Source organism: Hemicordylus capensis, chromosome 5, assembly GCF_027244095.1.
Source record: "Hemicordylus capensis ecotype Gifberg chromosome 5, rHemCap1.1.pri, whole genome shotgun sequence".
In the NCBI taxonomy this organism is placed as follows: Eukaryota; Metazoa; Chordata; class Lepidosauria; order Squamata; family Cordylidae; genus Hemicordylus; species Hemicordylus capensis.
In genome coordinates, this window is record NC_069661.1 from 57,522,138 (window position 1) to 57,545,638 (window position 23,501).

The 23,501-nt window shown below is 43.0% G+C and overlaps 1 protein-coding gene across 2 annotated transcripts in view; it reads right to left on the reverse strand.

The window, feature by feature from the left end:
* MAML3 (mastermind like transcriptional coactivator 3) overlaps positions 1 to 23,501 on the reverse strand; it is a 441,192-nt gene that overhangs the window by 187,046 nt on the left and 230,645 nt on the right. For both annotated transcript variants that reach the window (XM_053256441.1, XM_053256442.1), the window contains exon 2: positions 3,968 to 5,464. In XM_053256441.1, coding sequence (XP_053112416.1) covers positions 3,968 to 5,464 — 1,497 coding nt within the window. The remainder of the gene's footprint in view (positions 1 to 3,967; positions 5,465 to 23,501) is intronic.

The following is a 23,501-nucleotide window of genomic DNA, read 5'->3' on the forward strand; positions in this document are numbered from 1 at the left end:
TTTGGCATAAACGAAGAGTGGTTCTACCTGGATGATGGCCATTGCTCTCTATTGCAGAGATTCTCAGTGTTGGGTCCCCAGATGTTATTAGACTTCAGCTCCCATAATCCCCAACCAGAGGCCACTGTGGCTAGGGATGATGGGAGGTGAAGTCCAATAACATCTGGGGACCCAACGTTGAGAATCCCTGCTCTATTGCAATAAGAACAGAGGAAAAGTCCTGCTTGCATCAGACCAGTGGTCCATCTAGTTGTTGTTTTTACTTTATTTATTTTATTTTATTTTATTTATTTAACTTCTATACTGCCCAAACTTTCATCTTCTTATGTACTACTACTACTACTACTACTACTACTACCACCACCCTACTATGAGGCGTACCTGGCATCATCACTTTGTTCTTTAGATGCCATGTGAAGATTTTTCACTTCACCCTGGTCTTTTTTTAAAAGGTGTTTTTAAAAAGGTCTTTTTAAAGTTTTAAAAATGCTTTGTATTGTATTGTGACTTGCTTTTGGTTTAATGACCTTTTAATTGTGTGTTTAATTCATTGGTTTTATTGTTCTACTTTGTGAGCTGCCCAGAGAACAATTGTTATGGGGTGGCCAACGAATAAAGTTAATAAAATAATAATATCAGTAATGGGCTTCATTCTGTACAGCCCTCCTTCAAAATAAAGACCTTCCGGGACTGCTGGGCAGCTTCCGGACAGCAGTGCAGTGCTTCTTTCCATTGTTAGGGAAAGAATGCTGCACTGTTGCACTGCTGCCCGGAAGGAAAAGTCTTTCTACAGCAGCCCTGGTGCTACACTACCATGGCTGCCTTTGAAGTTGTGCATCAACCCCAGTGGGTTCCTTACCTCGATTAAGGAGTGCACAGAACGTAACAACAACATCATTCATCCATTCATTCATTTGGTGTATTTCTACACCACCCAACATTTGCATCTCTGGCAGTTTACATGATATACCAACATGTTAAAACCAGCAACAATTAAAACATTAAAACAATTTGAAATAAAAATATTTATTGCCCATGTAAACATGGCAATGCTGTGCAATAAAATAAAAATTTGGAGCTTTCCCTGATTCATAATAATAAATACTATACATCTTGCTCTGGAGGCACCGGATAGAATAAAAGAAATTTGTGCTAAAATAAACAAAGGGTCATTCCTAGAGGAACTTCCCACTCTTCAGGCTTCACTGATACCCTTGCTACTCATGTTTTCCTCAAAAGAGAAAGAGCCAAGTCAAACACACACATTATACTGCTTTTCAACAAAGAAGTCCACATAGCAAAAAGAATGAGAAGATGGTTCCCTGTCCCAGATGGAATCACAGCAAAAAAACACAAGGGAGCCGCCACAGAAAGAGATACTGTGCTGGGCTGAAGAAAGACAACAGTCCTCACTCTGCTAAACAGAAGAGTAGTCACTTTAAAAAGATTCCCTTTTGCCTAGTTAAAGGTAAAGTGTGCCGTCGAGTCGGTGTCGACTCGTGGCAACCACAGAGCCCTGTGTTTGTCTTTGGTAGAATAAAGGAGGGGTTTACCTTTGTCATCTCCCGTGCAGAATGAGATGATGCCTTTCAGCACCTTCCTATATTGCTGCTGTCCGATATGGTGTTTCCCATAGTCTGGGAAACATCCCATAGGGAAAATCCCATAGTCTAGGAAATCCCATAGTCTGGGAAACATACCAGCGGGGATTCAAACCGGCAACCTCTGGCTTGCTAAGTCAAGTCATTTCCCTGCTGTGCCATTAGCGGAGGTTAATTCAGCATCTTGTTCCCCACACTGGCCAACCAATGCATTGCCACATATACATACCTGAAAAATGCACAACATAGCCATGGTATGGTTACATGGGCATGAGCATTGTAAGTGTTGACCTTACAATGTGCTCAGGAGAAATACTTATTGCTCTGGAAACAGCTGATTTAGTAAAGACTGTTTGTGCTAAAATTAACAATTAACGTTCTTGTAGCAGCTTCCCATTCCTCAGGCATCACTGAAACCCCCACTACCCAAGTTTTCCTTAAAAGAAAAGGAGCCAAGTCAAACACAGCTTACTTCCACGTCCATCAGCAGGTCTACTGACAGGTTGACCAATTACTACAGGCAATTTCACTGTCTGCATTTAGGGCACACCTGGTTCTGCTCGAGAAACCACACCAACCTCAGTCCCATGGGTGAAGAAATAAAGGAGTTCTTCTCATGATCAGTGAAAAGAGCTCCGGGGCAGTCTGCAGGGAGAGCAGGTACACTCATCCTCCCTGCAGATGAGCAGCTGTCCTTGCTTGGGTGGAGGGCTCGCCCACCCAGACGAGTACCAGCTCCTGCCAGTAGCTCCGAGGGTCGGGGTGCAGGGAAAGTGCTGTGGCGCCCCATTCCCCAGAGCTCCAATAATGCACCGCGCAAGTGTATGGTCCATTATTGGGATCCCCCCCACCTGAGTGTGCAGCTGAAACACTCAGTCTCTTAACCTTATTTAGAAGGGAGACTACTTAGGTGGGTTTGCTGCCGTGTAGCCACTGGGATAGGGCTCGATTTCGGAGGTTCACATGCATGTGCAAAATCTGGCTGGGATCCCTTAGCCCGGTTTTGCACACGCATGTGAGATACCCTCAAAATGCTTTTATCAGAGTGAAGCCAAGGGGGTCAGTCTTCTCTAAAGTCTTGTTCTAAAAGCTGCAGCAATTAAATGTGCACAAGCATATTTCAATGTACAGTTTGCTGTACTATGTGGGAAAACTGCCCTGTAGTTCCTGCCACTCCTGCTAGTACTAAAAATGGCCACTCCAGATCACACATCTATTAACTTAGGGTCTTCTGAGCAACCTGAAGTAGCTTTACAGCAGTGTTTGTGTGTATGTGAACAGAAATTACAGATTTCTCAGAAATAGATATTGAAGATATGTAGTTTCCCCATAATATAGCAAACTGCAGATCCTGAACTGTGAACACAGTCAGCAAGCTACACTATCAGAACCTATTTAGATGTACCAAACCATTCTGTCTATTGTTATGTCAGAAGTAGGTTAATTTGTGGCACTCATTTGCATCTGTCACTGGGAAGAGAAAGGTTCCAGCACTAGTCATAAAGCACTCGGTAATATTATGTCTTTAATCATCTAAGCTCTTGGCTAATTTTCATTTGCAGCTGCTGAGGCACATTTCTTCAACCCCATGACGTTCAAATCTTCAACTTCACCACACTGGGGGAGACAAGTAGCCTTGTCTAGCCTATGTTTACAACCAGTCCGATCAATCAAGCAGTTGATAAAAATTGAAAATATGTATAACAAGAAATGTCTAGAAGTTAGGAACATAGGAAGCTGTCTTATGCCGAATCAGAACACTGGTCCATCAAGCTCAGAATTGTCTCCACTGACTGGCAGCAGTTCTCCAAGGTTTTAGGCAAGAGTCTTGCCCAGTTCTACCTAGAGATGCCAGGGATTGAACCTGGGACATTTTGCATGCAAAACAAATTATCTACCTCTGAGCTACAGCCCCATCAGAAAGTTCTTCAAGGTGAGCCAAGTGTCTGGACTCTAGAGAAGAACATTCACAATGACCACCACCATAGAGTCCATGCCTAGGTCTAGAGAATGAAGACACAAACAGATTCAGTGAGGAATTTCTGGAAGTTGTTCCAAGTGAGCCAAGTGCCTGGGCTCTGGAGAAGAACATGCACAATTGTCATCACGATAGTGTACAGGCCCAGGCCTAGAAAACAAACACACAAACCAAATCAGCCGGTTTAGGAGAGAGGTGTGTGAATGAAGGCATGAAAGCAACATGCTAACGCAGAAGAATACTCCTTCTCAAAAAGGAGGGGGGAAAGCAGTAGTAGGATGCTGCAGTAGCTTAAACACTACATTCATCTCTCTTGGATTTGTCTGCAAACAAAATAAATTAAGAAAGAATACAAGCCATTCAAATAGTGTTCTCTAATCACACTTACCTGACCAAGGGAGGGAAGGGTTCCATAAGCCATCGGCTGGTTCATCATTCCTTTCTGCTTCATAATAAGCATGCGTTTCTGCTCCTCGCTCAGGTGTGCTATCTGAGCTTGCATTTGTGGCTGTTGGGGCTGCGGCGGCTGCTGCATGTATGGCATCATGGGATTCTTACTGGGATTGGCCATCGGTGGAGTCATTCTTTGACTCAAATCAGCATTGAAATGAGTGAGAGGTTTAGTGTTGCCATAAGAAAGCATATTGGTTTGTTTGCCCAAGGAGTTTGCACCCAGGTTATTTGGCTGCTGACCGATCATATTCATGTGGTTTTGAGGGAGGTAGTTATTCATTGTGGTCTTTTGTGGGTTGTTTGCCGGAGGAGGTACTACGGGGTTTTGGTTGTTAAAGGCTTGGGGATACATCATTGGACTATTTGGTTTATCTGTACTGAAGGGTCCTCCATAAGGACTAGATGGAGGTCCTACTGGGGACCAGCTAGATGCTTGATTTGGATGCTGCTGCTGCTGCTTTTGCTGCATTAGTTTAGCTCGTTGCTGTTGCTGTGCTGCCATCTGTTTAAGTTGTTCAGCAGGAGACAAGTCAGCGTTGGGCACAGCTACTGGACCAGGCGCCGAGCCTGCGGTAGTCACTGTTGTTGGATTCATGAGATACCCATTGCCAGGCCGTGACTGGGTTTGGCCTGGGGTGTGTGCTTGGTTGGGAGTCGGAGGTGACTGAACCACACAATTTGCTGGTGAGCTGTCAGGGACTGAAGCTGGGGCTGCACTAGCGACAGAAGGTATGCTAGAAACCATAGGGAGGTTTGAAAATTGAGGCCCTGAAGAAGAAGGCCTTATCTGGGGGGACCCCAAGGGTACATGGGCAAATGGAGAGTGAGAGGGGTCACTTTTAACACTTGCACTCTCCTGAGTCTCAGTGGCTGGTCTGGGAAACTCAGGTTCCTTCTTTTCCTCAAAGTCTTCATTAAACAAATCTTGTATGTCATCCTCCGGAACAGTGTTAGCCAGCTCATCTATTAACTCCTGCCACTCTTGATCATTCAAGTTAATGTCCGAAAAGAGTTTATTTTGATTTGAAGGGGATGTGTCAGAATTGTCAATGCAGCTAGGATCATCCAAGGGCTCTTGCTTTAGTTCCTTGTTGTTGTGCAGGATGTTAAAACTATCCTCAAGCTCATTGCAACCATTGATTGGGAGCTTTATCTCTGGAAGTCCGCCATTTTTGCCCAAGTCCTCTAGACCACTGGTATGAGTTCCACTATTCTGTAGGGGCAAAGATGGCTTCATGTCAAGCTGGTGAAGAGGGGAAATAGAAGGCAAAGGCAAATTATTGGGCAAAGTGTTGATTCCATCAATCCCAGGTACATCCTTTCGTATCCGCTTACTGGTTGGAGAGAAGCTGTTGTCACAGACACCATTCTGCTGTTCGCCATTGAGGGGGGAGCGTGCGCCTTCCAACTTCCTCTTCACTGTCTCTTGTAGCTTTAAGAAACAGAACAAATTAATTAATTAGATCCTTGCATACATCTCCGCTCTTCTCAACAAACAGAAAACCTTGCTCAATAAAAGTTATTAATGGTAAGTTTATTATTCACAATCAGTATGTCTAGGAGCCATTGATTCCTCCTGCCCAAATGAAGAGAAACCCCTGTCTCCTCTGGATACTAAAATCCTGCTTTACCCAGGCTTGGTGCTCAGTAACACATTTCTAAGAAACACTATTCTCCTGTGACCAGTAAAGGCCATTGAGGCTTTCACAGCAACAAGACAGCTGTGGAGAAAACGTTGTACATCACTGTTCCCCTAGAAGTTTCAAAAGCCTGTGGAAGCTGCTACTAACCAGCACCTAATAAGTATACAGTCTCAAGGAATGAGTGCAGATGAAAATTTAGAGAAAACTAAGATGCTTTAAGATGTTTTTATTGTTGCCATAAACTGCTTTGAGAAGTTGTTGTTGTTGTTGTTGAAAAGCAGTACAGAAATATAAATAAATATAATATTATGTTTCAGAAGATAGCAGCTGGCATGATGTGAAGCCCTCCATCGTCAGATGGAGGGGTGCAGAGAGCTAAGGGTGCACAAGCAGCCTTCAACATCCTTGTGCTGAAGACTGCTTTGCACAGCAGGCAAAGAAGAGGAAGCTATTTTTGCATCTCTCCCCTCCATTCCAAAGCCTGTTCCAGTTGTAGAAATCTGTTCCTCAGGGCCCTCCTCTTTGGACAGGAGGGAAGAGACCAGGCTTATAAATATCACTGAAATGACAGCTCTGGGATGAGCACCCTTCTAATGTGGAAAGGAGGTGCTACAACAGCCTCTCTTCAGGTCTTAACTCTGTTAACACTTATTTTAGCAGGACACACTTTAGACAAATGAACTGGAGAAATGAGGGGAACATTATTTAAACAGGAAAACTGCTGTCTCTTCCAGATAATGTTCCTTGTTACCAGTCATGCCTCAGATAGTGCTAGCTAGCTACTCACTGTAGAAGGTATGTTCACAGAACACGTTGGGAATAAAATTCCTGGTCTTTATGTCTAAAGTTAAACCCATCAATTTGGCTTGATGGGTGACTGATACTCAGAGTATGATTTAAAAACGTGAGACGTACACAAGACGTACAACAGAGATGTACAAGACATACACAAGACATACCAAAAAGACATTCAGCAGCAGCTGTGCAAGTCCTTTACCTACGTTCCATCTCTAGAGACCCAGAGCCTACAAAAGATCGTAAGTATCCTTCGTCCCCCCTGGTGGTTTTCACCACCATCACCCCCCACCCGGCCCCCATGTTGGTGAATGACGTGTTGGGAAAGAGCCAGTTCATTCCCCACACTTCTCTCACAGAAAAGGAAGTCTGAACATTTTGGAAATGAAATATCTTTGGTCACCCAGATCTATGCTGGGAGATGCATTCCTGTTGGTTCTCCTGGACCTTTCAATGACTGTGAGCGTGAAGTTGTGAAGTTGTAAATGAAATTTGAAATACAGTACTGTAGTAAGTATTCTTCTGATAACCCATATTGATCCCCTGCTTGTATTATACATACATATAGTTAGTCATTCATTTGAAAACTCGTTTTTTGGATCATGGTGTGCCATATGGTTCATCTTAAAAAAGGTTTTAATTTTTGTTTAAATTTGTTTTATGTTGCTGTAAGTCACGTAGAAATGGAAATTTGAGGTGGCGTACAAATATAATAGATAGATAGATAGATAGACAGACAGATAGAATAAGTGTCAGAAGTATGCAGGTGGACTGTATTAAACATTGTTGTGGCAGCCATCATAGCTAATACAATACCAATCATAGCAATCAAAACATAAGCCAGCAAATTCAGCTCAAGGAAAACCAATCTACAGTGGGAACAGTAGGATATGGTCTAAGTTGTGGGTTTATAGCACTGTTGTGAGTACAGTGGGGCCACAATTCATTCCATATAGGGCAAGTCAGTCATACAAGAAAATGCTGAAGGAGTTTGACTGATTTTGCTTGAAACAGGGCATGAGCTTGACTTTTAACCAGCCTTGCAAAGTTTGAGTGAATTCTCACTCCCTTCAGCTGTTTTAGTTGGGCCAGAAGCTGCTGTGCTCTTGATACTACAGTACATGGGGCAAAGATTCTTGTGACTACTCTAGGTGACTGGTGGGCTTGACACATGTTCTTATAGAAAAAATCATGAAGGACTATCAATGGCTATTAGTCTGAGGGTTCTAAGTCACCTCTAGCTTCAGACGCAAGATACCTCTAAATACCAGTTGCAGGGGAGCAACAGCAGTAGGGATGTGCACGAAAAATTATTGGTGCCGGCGGGGGTAGGGCTTTAAGGGCGGGGGAGAGTGTACTCACACACCCCCGCCACATTTCCCCCGCCGGCGCTCTCCGAATTTTAAGCCCCTCGGGGCGGCAGCGTTCCTCCCTGCCGCCCCGTTCCCCTCGTCGGCCGGAAGTGGCCGGAAGTCCCGAGCGCGCGTGCGCCTGTCGTGCACGCGCACGCACGCCACCGTGTGTGCGCACGCACGACGGGCACATGTGCGCTCGGGACTTCCGGCCACTTCCAGCCGACGGGGGGAACGGGGCGGCAGGGAGGAACGCTGCCGCCCCGAGGGGCTTAAAATTCGGAGAGCGCCGGCGGGGGAAACGCGGCGGGGGGTGGTGGTGAGTACACTCTCCCCCGCCCTTAAAGCCCTACCCCCACCGGCGCCGAATCGCCGAATCCGCCCCCACACCCGAAATGTTTCGGCGGCCTTTTCAATGGCCGCCGAAACGTTTCGGGCACAAGCCTAAACAGCAGGGCATGCCCTCAGCTCTTACCTGTGGGCTTCTCGTAGGCATCAGGTGGGCCACTGTGGGAAACGGTATGCTGGACTAGATAGGCCTTGGACCTGATCCAGCAGGGCTGTTCTTATGTTTCCTTCTTCTCCCACTCTTTGGTTCCCCTTTTGACGTGCTGAGTATGGGTGGGTATTACCCTACCCTTTCCCCCCTTCTACATTTTGTGCTTGTTAAATTCTATTTACAGAATTATTAGAGTCCTTTAGCAATGAGATATGCTGAAAATTATTGCTGGCTGTGAGCCACTTTGCTAAATGAGATAGTAGCCTAAGCTGTTCGATTATGGATATATCACTTCAGACCACAGGTGAAGTTAATATTTCTGAGTGCTTGTCCACACACACACACACACAACTTTTCTTTGTCTAGTAAACCAGCATAGTAGAGAAAACGTCTTAGCCTAGCACCTTCCTGATGTGCTAATAATTTAGTATATATAGGGCAGTTTTTAACATAGGAAACCTTTCAAAAATGTGAATCCCACTCCGGAAGTCTAAAGTGGTAGTGTTCAGAATTCTACTACTACATTCTACCACCTCAGCCAGCATAATGGGTAGAACTACTCTTGTATATTTTAAACATTATTTTTTATTTATATTTTTTAATTTATGTCATAGCTTGCTATGGGAAACAACAAAGAAAACAAAACTAAGTATTTGACCATGTATCCCCATGTCCACAGACAAATAATGGATTTCCTAGTAGTATTTCTATCACATCAGTGATTTCTTGTTACAGACAAGAAAGTCTAGCCTATTCCTGCCACCCAACTCCTTCCTTCCTTGTTATTACAGACATCAGATAGGATATGCAGAAATAACATTTTCAAAGGCAATTCATCAAGCAATTGAGACAGCCATCGAGTGCACTGGGTAAACTGCATAGCCAGCCTCCTTATAGGTGCAGGTTGGATGGAGGACCTATGAAATCAGGTGCAGAAAAACCAAGCTCAAATCTGTTCTGGACCAGTTCTATAGCATTGAAATGCAAGAGGAATGAGGTCAATCATATTGCTGTTTCCCCCCAAGGGAATGATGCATCCTTCGGGCATGGTTGACATTTATTGTGTCTTCCCCTGTCAAATGGATGGTGCATAATAAGGTCTGATGCTCTTATATGCTTTATTTCTGGGACTGTTGATTCAGTACTGTTTGTTTTACCCAGCCAGTTCCCTGACACTTAAACTTGGGTGTCACCTGAACACTTGAGCATTTAACATGAATCAGAGCTTAATAAGCCATGATAAACTCTCATCTGAACAAGCAATCATTATGGCAGTGATTAAAGAGTGGTAAATTATGCTAGCACAGCTTAAACAAAGAACAAACCCCCAGAAGTGGGCTAAACAAATCCTGTTCTCAAAGACCTTCAACTAATTCTGAAAACTTCCCAGGGTTCTAAGGCTCTGCAGTCTTAACTGCACATCCCTTTACACGGTGACTGTAACCCAACAGAAGCACAATGTCACAACTTTAAGAGCTGTTTCACATTACATAATACCCTGTGTATCTGTGGTGCACCCTGTAACATGTGACAGAGATACCGGCTGACATCCTAAATGTACTCAACCAAGTCCCATTGAAATGGAAATAAATTTCATTGGGACTTCCTCTAGTAAATTTAGGCAGGATGTCAGCCACCATTTCCCCCTCATTATGAATACACTATGAGGCTCTCAACATGAGCAGTGTGGAGAGCCAGATAGGGTTTAGCGGGGAGAGCAGGCTTCCCCCACCCCCCGCCACACACACGAGAACTCTACCCTCCACACAGTAACCAGCTCCATCATAGAGCTGGTTGGGGCGGTAGGGATTGGGGGCCACCTGGCCCCCAGAAGTCCCAGAATGCCCCACCTGAGTGCGAGTCTTGGGGGGACCCCCGTGCCAGGAGGCTTGTTGGAGCCTCCCGGTTGGGGGTCTCATCATGAGTCACCATGGCGTGGAGACGTGCCATGGTGACTCATGATCAGGGAAACGGTGTTAGCGGAGTGCTCATTCCACTAACCTTGTTTAACGGGGGTGAGGTATTTAGTGAGGTTTGCTGCCAGAAGCTGCGTACTCCTGTTGCAACACACAACCACTGGAAAGTGGGCTGGGTTCCCTTAGCCCACTTTCCAGTGGCTGTGAGAATAGCCTCTATATCTGCATTTATCAGGAAGTTAAGGCCTATTACAGCTCATGTTATGGATCAGAAATCTAAATGCATGTACCATGCCTTTGCCACACACACTGATAGTTAGGCTAATCCAAAATTCCAGCATGAATTCCAGAAACAAAAATTCAGAGCTTGTAGAAAGCCAGCATAAACAGGTATCTCTTAAGGAGAGTCATAGCCATTTTTCTTGTCTTGTGCTGCAGATTGCTGAATTTCAGTGCATATATTCATTTCTGCTGCTTGACATGGTGAATAAAGAAATCTTCCCTTAGTCACACACTGGCAAACCACTTGCACTCAGCCTTGGACCCGGAAATAAAAGACAAGCATAACCCTCCAACACCTCCTTAAGTCCTTTTCTTGGCCAAAAAAGGAAAAGAAAAAGATGTCCTATTACCTTTAACTCTGCCTGCTATGAACTAAAATTTTGCTTGCACATATGACTTGTACAAGTGAACTTACTTGGAAGTAGTCAATAATTTGGTGACTTCTATAAAGGATGAGAAAATTCACCGGATTGCTGGTGAGACTTCAGCTTAGTTCACAGACTTAATGTATATGTTACTGGAGCTACACTGAAAATTAATGGAAAACTATTAAATTTGATGTCCCCCAGATAAGGGACATCCACGCTATGGGACTGTGATGATCTCAAATAACAGTACAAAAACTATATAAAGAATACCCCTTAGCAACTTATGCTTACCCCAAAGCAGAAGATATAATCAGGCACATGCGAGTGGAGATCCTTTCTACACTGTAAAGGGGGAAACTTGTTAGTGGGACAGAGGGCTAAACTTTAAAGGCTCTGTGTAGATACCCCCCACAAGCATGCGCGCACACACACACACACACACCTCTCATCTTGAAATGGTCAGCAGGCCTCTGGTGGGCACAGCACAGTGTATCCACTACGTAAACAAGAGGGCACTTAAGGCTGTCAACAGAGCTTTCATCTGCTGCAGAAAGCTGCTCCACTTCATCCCACCAGCAGCAAGTCATTTTTCAGAAGAAATTAGACCAAGGTGCTGTTGTTATAGCAACAGTCAGAGCCACTTACACAGCCCCATCCCTCCCCCCGCCCCAATCTCATTCTGACTTTAGTGGGCAGCTATTTCAATTATGTATAGGGGAGTGACCAGGACTGCTGCTGTTTAGTGCTTTTTATTGCTCCTTCAAAACAAGCTCAGAGACTGAATTTTCTTACAGCTTCACATCTGGCCATAAAAGTCACACACACTTCATAGTGTTTTACACCATTCTCCACTCACCACACACAGACACAGACACAGACACAGACACACACACCAGTGGTCAGCCAGTCTATAGACAGGAAGCTCCAATTGCTATCACAGAGCTTTTTTAATCTATAAGGCACATAATGGGCATGATTCCTCTTACTTTTCTGTCCTTCACCCAATTCAGGTTCTTTCAGTCTGAATATACCAACTTGGGCTGACCAGAGACCAAGAGAATATCCATTACTTCACAACACCCACGAGTCAATGAACTCTGCAGAATCAGAGCTCTGGGGAATCTTTTACATTGGAATATTTGAGTTGATGACCTTGACAAGTACGTAACTGAGTGCACTGAGATTGCACTGTGGGGCAGGGAAAGGTGCGTAAGATGGACCTCTGGTTTGTATGTATCCTTTCCTCTCTTGGGGAAGATTAATAAACACATCCATAAATGCTTCCGTAGAAGATACAGGTTTCAAGAAAGAACAAAGGGCGTAATTCTCTCTTCATCATCTCGTGATGCAAGTCTCCATAAAAATTGATGCTTCTTATTCTCTGTGTCATTTCAGATGAGCTGTGCTGTCATTTGTGCTCAAATGAGCTTATATTCCTGCAGCGATGATTGAATATTAGGATCACAGAATTGTAAGTCTGGAATGTGTATTGAGGTCAAGACTTCAACCTCTTCGCAGAGGAAAGATCCTTCGTTTAACACACGCCTAGCAGATTAGCAGGCACCGTCCAGGTTATACCATTCAACAATCAGAAATGGGGAGCAAACAAGGTGCCTGTGCAGATTCTGAATTGTTTAACAAACTCCGCATTTCATGTAGCCAGCAAAACATGACTTGTCTCTTACCAAGGGTGAGAAATAAGTGCTGAATGTCAGGTTTTGATTATTGGGGCACTTGTTTAAGCATAATCACATGAACGTGAGATAAAGGGGATGAAAATTACATAGCCAGTTCATATGCTAAACATATCTGATATAATATTTTTTAAATGCTTCAGCACTGGGGACGAGGCCACAGCTCTGTAGTAGAGCTATCTGCTTTGCAGAAGGTCCCAGGTTCGATCCCTGGCAACTCTAGGTAGGGCTGGGAGGGACTCCTGCCTGAAACCTTGGAGAGCTGCTGCCAGTCAGTGTAGACAATACTTAGCTAGATGAATCAAAGGTCTGACTCGGTATAAGGCAGCTTCCTATGTTCCAAAGAAGAAATTAGCTGCATAAGCCTACCTCTAACAAACAATACCTTTAAGTGTCTTCTAACTACCCAGTCACATGTTAAATAAATGCATGACATTTGGCAATGTTTGTTCTAAGTGTACTGGGCCACACACTTAGGGTCGCACTATGCATGCATTCCTGGTCGCATGTATAGGCACTAAGTGTATATAGCTGTCTGGATGTAGGGCCCATTCTTACCACATGCTGACTGTGTGGAAGCAGGGCCGATGGCTGCTAGACCTAGGGGTAAGCAGGTGAGAGAAGAGGGTATTTTCCTAAGCTTATCATCCATGGCTACAACTAGAAGCAAAGTGCAGTAACGACCCAACTGGCACAATACAACATGAACATGCCCACAAAATCAACTGTTGAAATGATGTAGTGTGGAGTTCCACCACTCTGGACTCATCTGTTACGTTTTTGTGACCATTGATTGATTAAGTGCTGTCAAGTCGGTGTTGACACTTAGCAACCACATAGAGCTGACACCGACTCGACTCTTGTGAACATACAAGATAGGCAATTCTGTGACATATACTGGAAGGAGGTTATATCTTTAGCCTGTCAGACTGCACAGAATCTCACCTCGGACCTCATGCAAAATATAGTTTGTGTTCACTATCGTTTAGACCTCAAGCCATGAGCTGAGCTTCCTAACAGTCAGGCAAAACATGGTTTAGAGTTGCTTGTCTGCTTCTTGTTCAGGTCTCCTGTCTCTAGATGTGGTGGCTTCCAGAGACAGAGCAACAGCTGTAACTGTAATTTGCCAATTCGAAATTGCAAAATGGTTTGCAAACCTTCTTCAAACTATCATTGTCTTTTCTTTGTTTGATGGGCACCTCCCCTCACCCTGTAGGTATAGAGCTGTAGAGGACAACTTGTCTTGCAGGGTTTTTTAACGGCCTGAAACAGCTCATAACTGTTAGGCCTGTACAACCCACATTCATTATGGGAGATCAAACAAAACTATGTGAGTCTCTGCAGGGCTGCTCAACTTTGGCCCTCCTACAGATGTTGGCCTACAACTCCCATAATCCCTGGCTATTGGCCACTGTGGCTGGGGATTATGGGAGCTGCAGTCCAAAAACAGCTGGGGGGGCTAAGTTGAGCAGGCCTACTTTACAGGAAGGCTGTTTCCCAAACTCCCCCCACTTGCTTGTCATTACAGTTCTTCCCATATGGAACTCCACACAGGAAAAAGCTACTGCCAGCTACCCTTTAAGCATATGCGGAGACTGGATATCACACATTTAACAACCATGGGACAATAGGAAAAACCCAATGAAGCATATCTTGGTTGATCTTTTGCAAAAGTTTGTTCTAGAACTTTTAAATTAAACTAATCTGGCTAAAGGTACTAAGGTTTCCCTATTGAGCTAAACAAACAATGTAGGAAAATGCTGCTGTGACTGATTATGATACGTATGCGGCAATGTTCAAATTCAGATGCACAGGCATCACATAATATTTATTTATTTTATTTATTTTTACATTTCTATACCGCCTTTCGTTAAAAGAAAACCCCAAGGCGGTTTACAAAAATTAAAACATACAATAAAAGCAGTAAAAACATCAAGCAATAAAAACATCAAGCTAAAAACATATAAACAAGCATAAAAACATGACAACAGATAACAGATAAAAACACAGAGAAGCCGCAGTAAAAACGATCATGTAAAAGCCTGGGTAAAAAGCCAAGTCTTTAAAAGCTTTCTAAAAGCCGTGATGGAGTCTGAGGAACGAATGGCCACCGGGAGAACATTCCAGAGTCTAGGGGCAGCAACAGAGAAGGACCTGTCCCGAGTGCATGAAAGCCGGGCCTCCCTCATTGTTGGCACCCGGAGCAGGGCCCCCTCAGATGTCCTTGTCAAGTGGGCAGCAACCCTTGGGAGCAGGCGGTCCCTCAAATACCCTGGGCCCAAACCGTTAGTTTCCCCCCCTTAAAGATTTAACTTTAGGATTTTAATTTTTCTGCTTTCAATCTACTTAACATGCAGGAAAGAAACAAACATTAATGTAAACACACAAAATAATAGATTTTGAAATGTAACCCAAGAACATGGAGTCCCTTGAGAACCTACACTGCCACTACAAGCACAGGTGCAATTAATTTTCTCAATACATTACTAAATTATCTGCAAGTTCAACTGGACCTCAGTATAATGATTATGTCAAGGATGAAATTTTATCTGTGACCAATAGCCTTGCTCACATCCTGTCTTCTGTTGCTTTTAATGCTGCAACCTTTTCCTTTATTTACATTCAGTTTAATCCATAGCCACGTAACTTAAAGGATCAATTTTCCTGCTCTGGCTGTTAAATATATTTCAGTTCATGTAGAAGCCTTTATCGGAGTATATTCAATACTGAGTATATACAGTTGTAGTATTTAGACAGCAGTAGTTATTTATGTAACAAAAAATCCACACACAACACAGGCAAAAAAAACACTTTCAAAAGTGTTGTTAAAAAACAACACTACATTATGTTTATTATAATAGTTAATAAGATGTTTATATATCACTTCTTAACAAAAAAAAGTTTTAAAAGTTGTTTACAGTTGTTAAACAATTGTACTGTGATCCCAGCTGTAATGGCTTCATAGTAAATTCAATTTGCAGTCATCGAGCTTACTTGTAAGTAAATATATTTAATACTGAAAGACAAACTTTGCAGATTGAACAAGTAGCTGAGCTGATAGGATACATACAACTTGATCCAATTGTTCATTACTCATGTAGGAGCACCGCCCAGTCTGTACATAGTCCTCACCACCACTACAAATGAGGAGATTCCTCTGATGCAGAGAACTCCCAATGTACATTCAAACACATGCAGTTTTAAAGAACAACCCACTGGAAAATTTGGATCGACATGTCTTATTGAATTGGATGGAAATTGCACCACAAGAATGTCTTGCATTCATTTCATAGAATTTGCACAGGAGAGCATTCTAATGAATTGTCCCCCAGTAGAACAGTCATCTTTATTTAGTTAATGTTTCTCATTCTATATAACAAATATTTATTTATTTAGTTAATGTTTCTCATTCTATATAACAAATAAGGCTGCATTCCTATGATGACAAGGAGTGCAGTTAAAGAGTTAAACCACGATCACCAAGCCCTGCATGCTCCTGGAGAGCATGATGTAAGAATCTGGAATTTCCAGGCAATCCTAGTAAAACTACTGTGGTTAAACAGCATTTAACTGGGATTGATAACCAGGATCTGATCACAGAAATACATTCAGCAATGTGGAAGAATGATAGAAATGTGTAAATTGAATCTATTTCTTCTCATTGGTCCTATCTGTGGTTAGTTACTCTTTGTGTTCTCTCTGGTTAACTGTTTTAATTACATGAATTAATTACATAAATTTAAACAAATTTAATTTCTTTTTCTTGATTTTTCTTGCAGGGTTGGAGGGAGAGGGGGCAGATAGACTTTAATCATAAACTACATAGTAATATAGACTAATAAGTGTGCACTGTTTTCAGGTTTGGCCCCAAACCTCCCCATCTCCCAGAAATTCAAAAGTCTATGCCCTGGTCTATATAGCACTCAAATACAACTGAAGAGTCCAAACCAGAGCTGCTATATGTCCAATACAATCCTGCACATATGTATACTAAAGAACTACACTGTTTGCCAATATATTTGGCAACAAATATCTATATCTATATAATCTAGTCATTCATATATCTGTCTATCTATTTGTCTATCTATCTATCTATCTAAACACACACACACACACACACACACACACACACACACACACATTTGGCAACAGTATATTTGGCGGACAAAATACAAAGTGCTGGTTATTACCTATAAAGCCCAGAATGGCTTGGGACCTATTTATTTATTTAAAATATTTCTGTACTGCCCAAAACTTGTGTCTCTGGGCAGTTTACAATTAAAATCATTTAAACATTAAAACCCAAAAATATATTAAAAATACTAAAACTATAAATCTAATTAAAAGCCTGTGTGAATAAATATGCCTTCAGTGCCTTTTTAAAAGTTGCCAGAGATGGGGAGGCTCTTATTTCAACAGGGAGCACATTCCCAAACCCAGGGGCAGCAACAGAGAAGGCCCGTCCCTGAGTAACCAACAGACGAGCTGGTGGCAACAACAGATGAACCTCTCCAGATGATCTTAACGGGCAATGGGGCTCCTGGTGAAGAAGACATTCTCTTAAATACCCAGAGCCTAGGCTGTTTAGGGCTTTGTTGGTAATAACCAGCCAGGGGCGTATCTAGGGTGCGGCAGGCAGGGCATGTGCCCCGGGCGCCACTTGAAGGGGGGTGCCATTTTATAAAATTTAAAAAATGGCTGCCAAAAACAAAATGGACACCATACATGCTCAAGTGGCCTCTGTGAGGCTCTAGGCCATACCAGCCCTCACAGATGCCAGTTGAGCATGAGCGGTGGCCATTTTGTTTTCAGTGGCCATTTTTCTTTAAAAAATATTTTTTAAAATGGCCACTGCACATGCTCAAATGGTCCATGTGTGAGGCCCTAGAGGCCAGTGGGGGGAGGGGGAACCTTTGCAGACCCCCCCACCCAACGGCCTTTAGGAAGGCCCCTGCCCGAAGGGACTACAGATAATTTTTTTAAAAATGTAATATAATCTAAGTCACTGTACACATATTCAGATATGTGACTTGTATGTGACCTTCAGACTTGTATTTTTCAGCTGATATAATGGTAAAGTTAACTGAAAGATGGGTGTCAGATGTTTGGACAGGGGGCGCAATTTCAGTGCTTGCCCTAGGTGCTATTTTCCCTAGATACGCCTCTGTAACCAGCACCTTGTATTTTGCCCGGAAACTTAGCAGAAGCCAATGTAGCTCTTTCAACACAGGAGTAATATGGTCTCTACGGATGACCCAGATAAGTAACTCCGTCTTATCTGGATTCAGCCTCAGTGTTATCCCTCATCCAGCCCATCACCGCCTCCAGGCAGGCATTTAGGGAGGTTATGCCTTCTCCCGATGATGCTGACATGGAGAAATTGATCTGGATGTCATCAGCATATTGATAACGCCCTGCACCAAATCTCCTGATGATCTCTCCCAGCAGGTTCATGTAGATGTTAAACATCAGAGACAATATGGAGCCCCGAGGGACACCATAGGAAAGTTCAGATTTTGAAGAACAACAGTGTCCAAGAGACACCATCTGGAATCTGCCCATGAGGAAGGAGCAGAAACACTGCAAAGCAGTGCCTCCCACCTCCAGTCCCCAGAGATGTTCCAGAAGGATACTATGGTCAATAGTATCGAAGGCTGCCAAGAGATCCAAAAAGACCAACAGAGTCACGCTCCCTCTGTCAATTCCCAATTGGAGATCATCCATCAGGACGACCAAGGCAGTTTCCATTCCATAGCCTGCTTGAAAGACAGTTTGAAACGGGTCTAGATAATCAGTTTCCTCCAAGACTGCCTGGAGCTGGGAGGCCACCACTTTCTCAATCACCTTGCCCAGTCATGGAAGGTTGGAGACAGGTCTGTAGTTGCTTAACTCTGAGTGATCCAAGGTAGGCTTCTTCAGAAGTGGTCTAATGATTGCCTCCTCTGAGGGAGGGCAGGATGCCTCCTTGTCTTAATGACTGCCTCCTTAAGATGAGGAGGCATCCTGCCTTCTCTCAGAGAAGCATTTATAATCTCTACCAGGCCCTCTACAACAGCCTCCCTACCAGATAGTACAAGCCATGTCAGGCAAGAGGGCAGGTGGTATAAAGAGGTGGTATCAAGATTAAGAGGGCAGGTGGTAGACCGTACCATTCCAAGCAGCTCGTCAACATCCTCAGGAGTCACAAAGTGAAACTGATCCAGGGTCATCACATAAGAGGAGCTGCTGGACATCTCGGTATCAGACACTGTAACAATTGTGGAGTTTGAATCTAAGTCAGGCTGAATATGAGAGATTTTGTCCACAAAAGGTTCTTTAAAATTGTCACAGCGAGTAATTGTTGGTTCCAAGGGGGAAGGGGCACACACTAGACCATTCACAACCCTGAATAACTCCGCTGGATGTGAACTTGTGGATGCGATATAGGCAGAAAATAATTGCTTCTTTGCTGCACGTATCGCCTGAGCATAGATCTCAAAATGTGCTCTATGTAATAATCTGTCAAATTTGAGTTAAGTCTTTCTCCACTTGTGCTCTAGTTGTCTACCTCACTGCTTCAGCCCCTGTAGTTCCTCCGTATATCAAGAGGTCAGTTTCGAAGAGGCTCATGGAGCACACTTAGGAGCAGTCATGTTCACTGCCCTAGTGAGTTGGCTGTTCCAGTTCTCCACCAGAGTGTCGACAGGGTCACCAGCAGAGCCAACACTAAATCCCTCCAAGACTTCTTGGAATCCTATTGGATACATTAACCTTCTTGGGTGGACTATCCTACTAAGCCTCTTGCCCCTGCAGAGGTGGGATGTGGTTGTGAGTCCAACGTTAACCAGATGGTCTTCTGTCCATGACAATGGGGAAATCACATAAGTCCCCGCCCACAGACTCCTGTGAGAACATTTAAGATAACACCTTCTTCATGAACACAAGTGCCGATTAAGGTAATCAGGGGAGGTCTGGTTGTGGTTGCCACCGGCTTGGTTGGTGGTGACACAAAACCAGGCCTTTTCTAGGGTTGCCCTGGGACTTTGGAATGCGTTTCCTAATGGGTGTTTTAAAGAAGGATCTGAAAACACACCTGATTAGTCAGGCTTTTCGTTTATAGTTTTAAAGTTTTATGTTTTTAGAGTGTTCATCTGTATTTTAGATTGTGTTAATTGTGTTAATGTTTTAATTGTGTTTTTAGACTGTGAACTGCCCAGAGACTTATATATGGGGCAGTATAAAAATGTGTGAATGAAATAAATAAACAAACAAACAAACAGCATGACTGTCTCCTTAGCTAAGCAGGGTCCACCCTGGTTGCATATGAATGGGAGACTTGATGTGTGAGCACTGTAAGATATTCCCCTGGGGGATGGAGCTGCTCTGAGAAGAGCAGAAAGTTTCAAGTTCCCTCCCTGGCTTCTCCAAGATAGGGCTGAGAGAGGCTCCTACCTGCAACCTTGAAGAAGCTGCTGCCAGTCTGTGAAGACAATACTGAGCTAGATAGACCAATGGTCTGACTCAGTATATGGCAGCTTTCTATGTTCCTAAGCAAGCATCTCCTAAAATTTCAAGGGAAGGAAACACCATCTGGAAATGCCACATTTATACAAGGCTGAGCAGAAAGGCTGTCAAAACTAGGAAAGTATGTAGACAGCACACTGCAATAGTGGCAACAGACCAGATAAAAAATGAAATGGTATGAGGGCTCTGCAAAATTAATGTCTGGACATGCCCCTAGTGTGTGCTACCTTTCCAAGTGTCATCTCGTCCGTGAGATGAGAATTCCCCTCCTCTACAGCTCCCCAATGACTTCAGTGCAAATTTTCCAACCAAGCCTTTACCCTTTAATAATGTTCCTCTGTTTTGTGTTTGAAGAGGTGGCAAACAAGAGATTAAAAGAGACAGAATTATTTACTACTGAGACATCCTTAACATCAGATAACTTAAGCAGGGACTGCCTTTGCTTAACTGCATGTTTAAGCGGTAAGAAAACACTCCTCCAATATGTGCTCATAGCTGAAATTCACTCCCTTCAAAAGTGTGTGAGAGTTCAGCAAAAGAATCAGAGGAAAGGAATCTTGCTTTTGCCAACGAGGGAAAGAGCCCAAACAGATTTCAGAAATCATTATTTTGCACACAGTGCACAATTACACTTGCCAACAGCCCTATCAAGACATTATAGTCAACACTTGTACAATCTGTGTACAGCCTACACAAGTATTCACACATTCAATAGTAATAAATGTGCTATCTTGGCAATTATCACTTTGCACAGCTAAAAAGACTGTAGTTCTGCTGAGTGCTGGGGAAATGCCACCTCCCCTTATAGGAAAAGCAACCTTGAAGGAAGATATGCAGGCCGCACACAGCAAAAAAGCAACAAGTGATTGCCCAGGAAACTGACCGTGTGCAAAAGCCCTTGGAGAGGTTTCTCTCACAGGATGAGGACACTGGAGGTGAAGGATTTAGTTTCTACAAGGCCCAGTGTTCCGTTGAGGTTAACAGCAGGAAAACCAAGGCAATATCAGGAACAGATTTTTTTTTTTTTTTAGAAACAAATTCTAGTACATCCAGGCTTCCAGATGTCTCCTTAACATGAACAAATCCAAAATAATTAGGGAAAATATAGCCAGTGCTCTGCTGCGGCAGTGAGGTCTCTAAACTATAGCAATGACTCATACACCACACCCAACTTGGCTACACCTCAAATAAAAACTACTGTGCTTGAGGACCAAACTAGAAAGGATGTCAGAGGGACATTAATGCATCTCCAAAGTCTTTTTATGGGGGCGGGGACAAGCAGCTGAGTGGCAGGGGATGGTGTTATTTGGATCTGAACATAGAATCAGGGAGAGTTAACCCTTTCCCCAAATTGCTCTGATCCAAATCCCCACAAAATTGCCTCAGCAAAAAGAGAGAGAGGAGATATTCAATATTTATTCACATATCTCTGATTATGTCTCACCTGACACTGATTTTTATGATACAGGTCGAGTATCTCTTATCCGGACATCCAAAATCTGGAATGCTCCAAAATCCGGACACCACGCCATAACCCCACCCCCCCGCCAAAGCCTTAGCTCAATAAACAATACATTAATAAGATGGTCGCCTGACCCCAAAGGGCTCACAATCTAAAAAGAAACCTAAGGCAGATACCAGCAACAGCCACTGGAGAGATGCTGTGCTGGGGCTGGGTAGGGCCAGTTGCTCTCCCCCTGCTAAATATAAGAGAATCACCATTTTAAAAGGTGTCTCTTTGCTGAGTTAGCAGGGCTGGATACTTCAGAAGGGCAAGAAAACAAGCCAGCTATTTATCCTGCTGTCTATGAATATGCTAGTGGCAAATTAAGTCCTGTAACCCACAGTAAACAATGTCAAAGGTTTTTGGTTTTTTTTAAAATAACATGATCTACTGTTACATTATCAATGCATAAACAAGATTCAAGGCAAAGTCACTGTGAGATCTCTGAAGCGCTTTACCAAAATCCCGTAAAAGCACAGAGAACAGTGTTGCTTTGTATTCAGAGCTGTGTTGTGGAAATCTGCCATAGCACATTCACCAAGTGAGCTTCTGTTGATCTTACTGTCCTCATTAACAGACTTTCATTTATATCTTTTCATCCCTTAGTGGTAGAAAAGATACAAACTGCCCGGAACAGCTTTCGTCTGTCCCAAGTCATAAAGCGTTAAGATTAGATTTATTCTGGCACTTAAAGTCTTCTTCAGATGAAACATTTTCTGGGACATGGACACATGTTTCTCCTCCTCTTGTTGTATGTAATAGCCACATGCATTTCCCCCCGCTGTTGCATTTCCATCACTAGCAAATTAAGTTTTTCTGGCATACTGTAGCATTTCCAAACCGGCTAAAATTTTAAAAAACCTACTCACAGTAGCTCACCTAAGAGTTCTGTGACAGAGGACTGTATGTTCCTATATATTGCCAAATATGCCTACTGGACAGTGCCTGGTAACATAATTCCTTTGGCTCAAAGCTATTGAGCATTCAAATTGTTTTGGAACAATTCTGAAACAATTTTTAAAGATTAATATTTGAGGATGTTCAGAATCACATTGTTGCCTGTAAACTAGTAGAATTCCGCTCCTTCCTCTTTGCCTCTGGGGTTAGGAAAGAGCACATATTTGAAAAGGCAAACAGGAATGATCTTTTGTCCACTGCTGTAAGACCTAGTGATTATTACAGGCTCAGTCTGTGCACAGTAGCAAGAGATGTGTGCGTATCAAGGGCTTTCCTTCTTTTTCTCAACCCTTGAGATGGTCAGTCATGTGGAGCCAAACCCTATGATCTCTCTTATCCGTGTTACTGTTCCATGGACTTAAAAGTCCCTTTCTCCAGGTGATGTTAGAATTGTGTCTTTACTGATGGATGTACTAACTCAATACCTGTGCAAAGCAGCTGTGTGTGTGGACGAAGCAAGATTTTTTAGTTTTGTCCATAATTATGACCACAAAGTCTGCCATTCTGGAAAGTATTCTTGTTTTCTTGCAGATCTAAACTGCAGAGCACCAAGTCTTTGTTTAATTATCATGATATACATTATTGTTGAGCACTTAGATGCTAAATAACCTAAATAGCATAGGAAAAGAAAGCATGGTATTTTTCCTATAAGTGCAGGAAACATTAAAATAAATAATAAAATATTCATCACTGAAAATCACCATTGTTAGGAAAGTGATAATTACATGAAAAGAAATGGAATTGAACATCTAAATGCAATTACCTGTAAACCTGAACCACACAACAGTTTCCAGAACCATTCAAGTTTTCCTTTAAAACAGACTGCATTGTCAGCAACTTGGGGTTTTCCTAATACTTCCAATTTCTTTTTGAGAGCCTTCTTTCTAATTAGTGGGTTTAATAATAAAATTAAGGGCCTGGTTTTTGCAGTTTCAAACAGCAAAAGAAACAGTGAT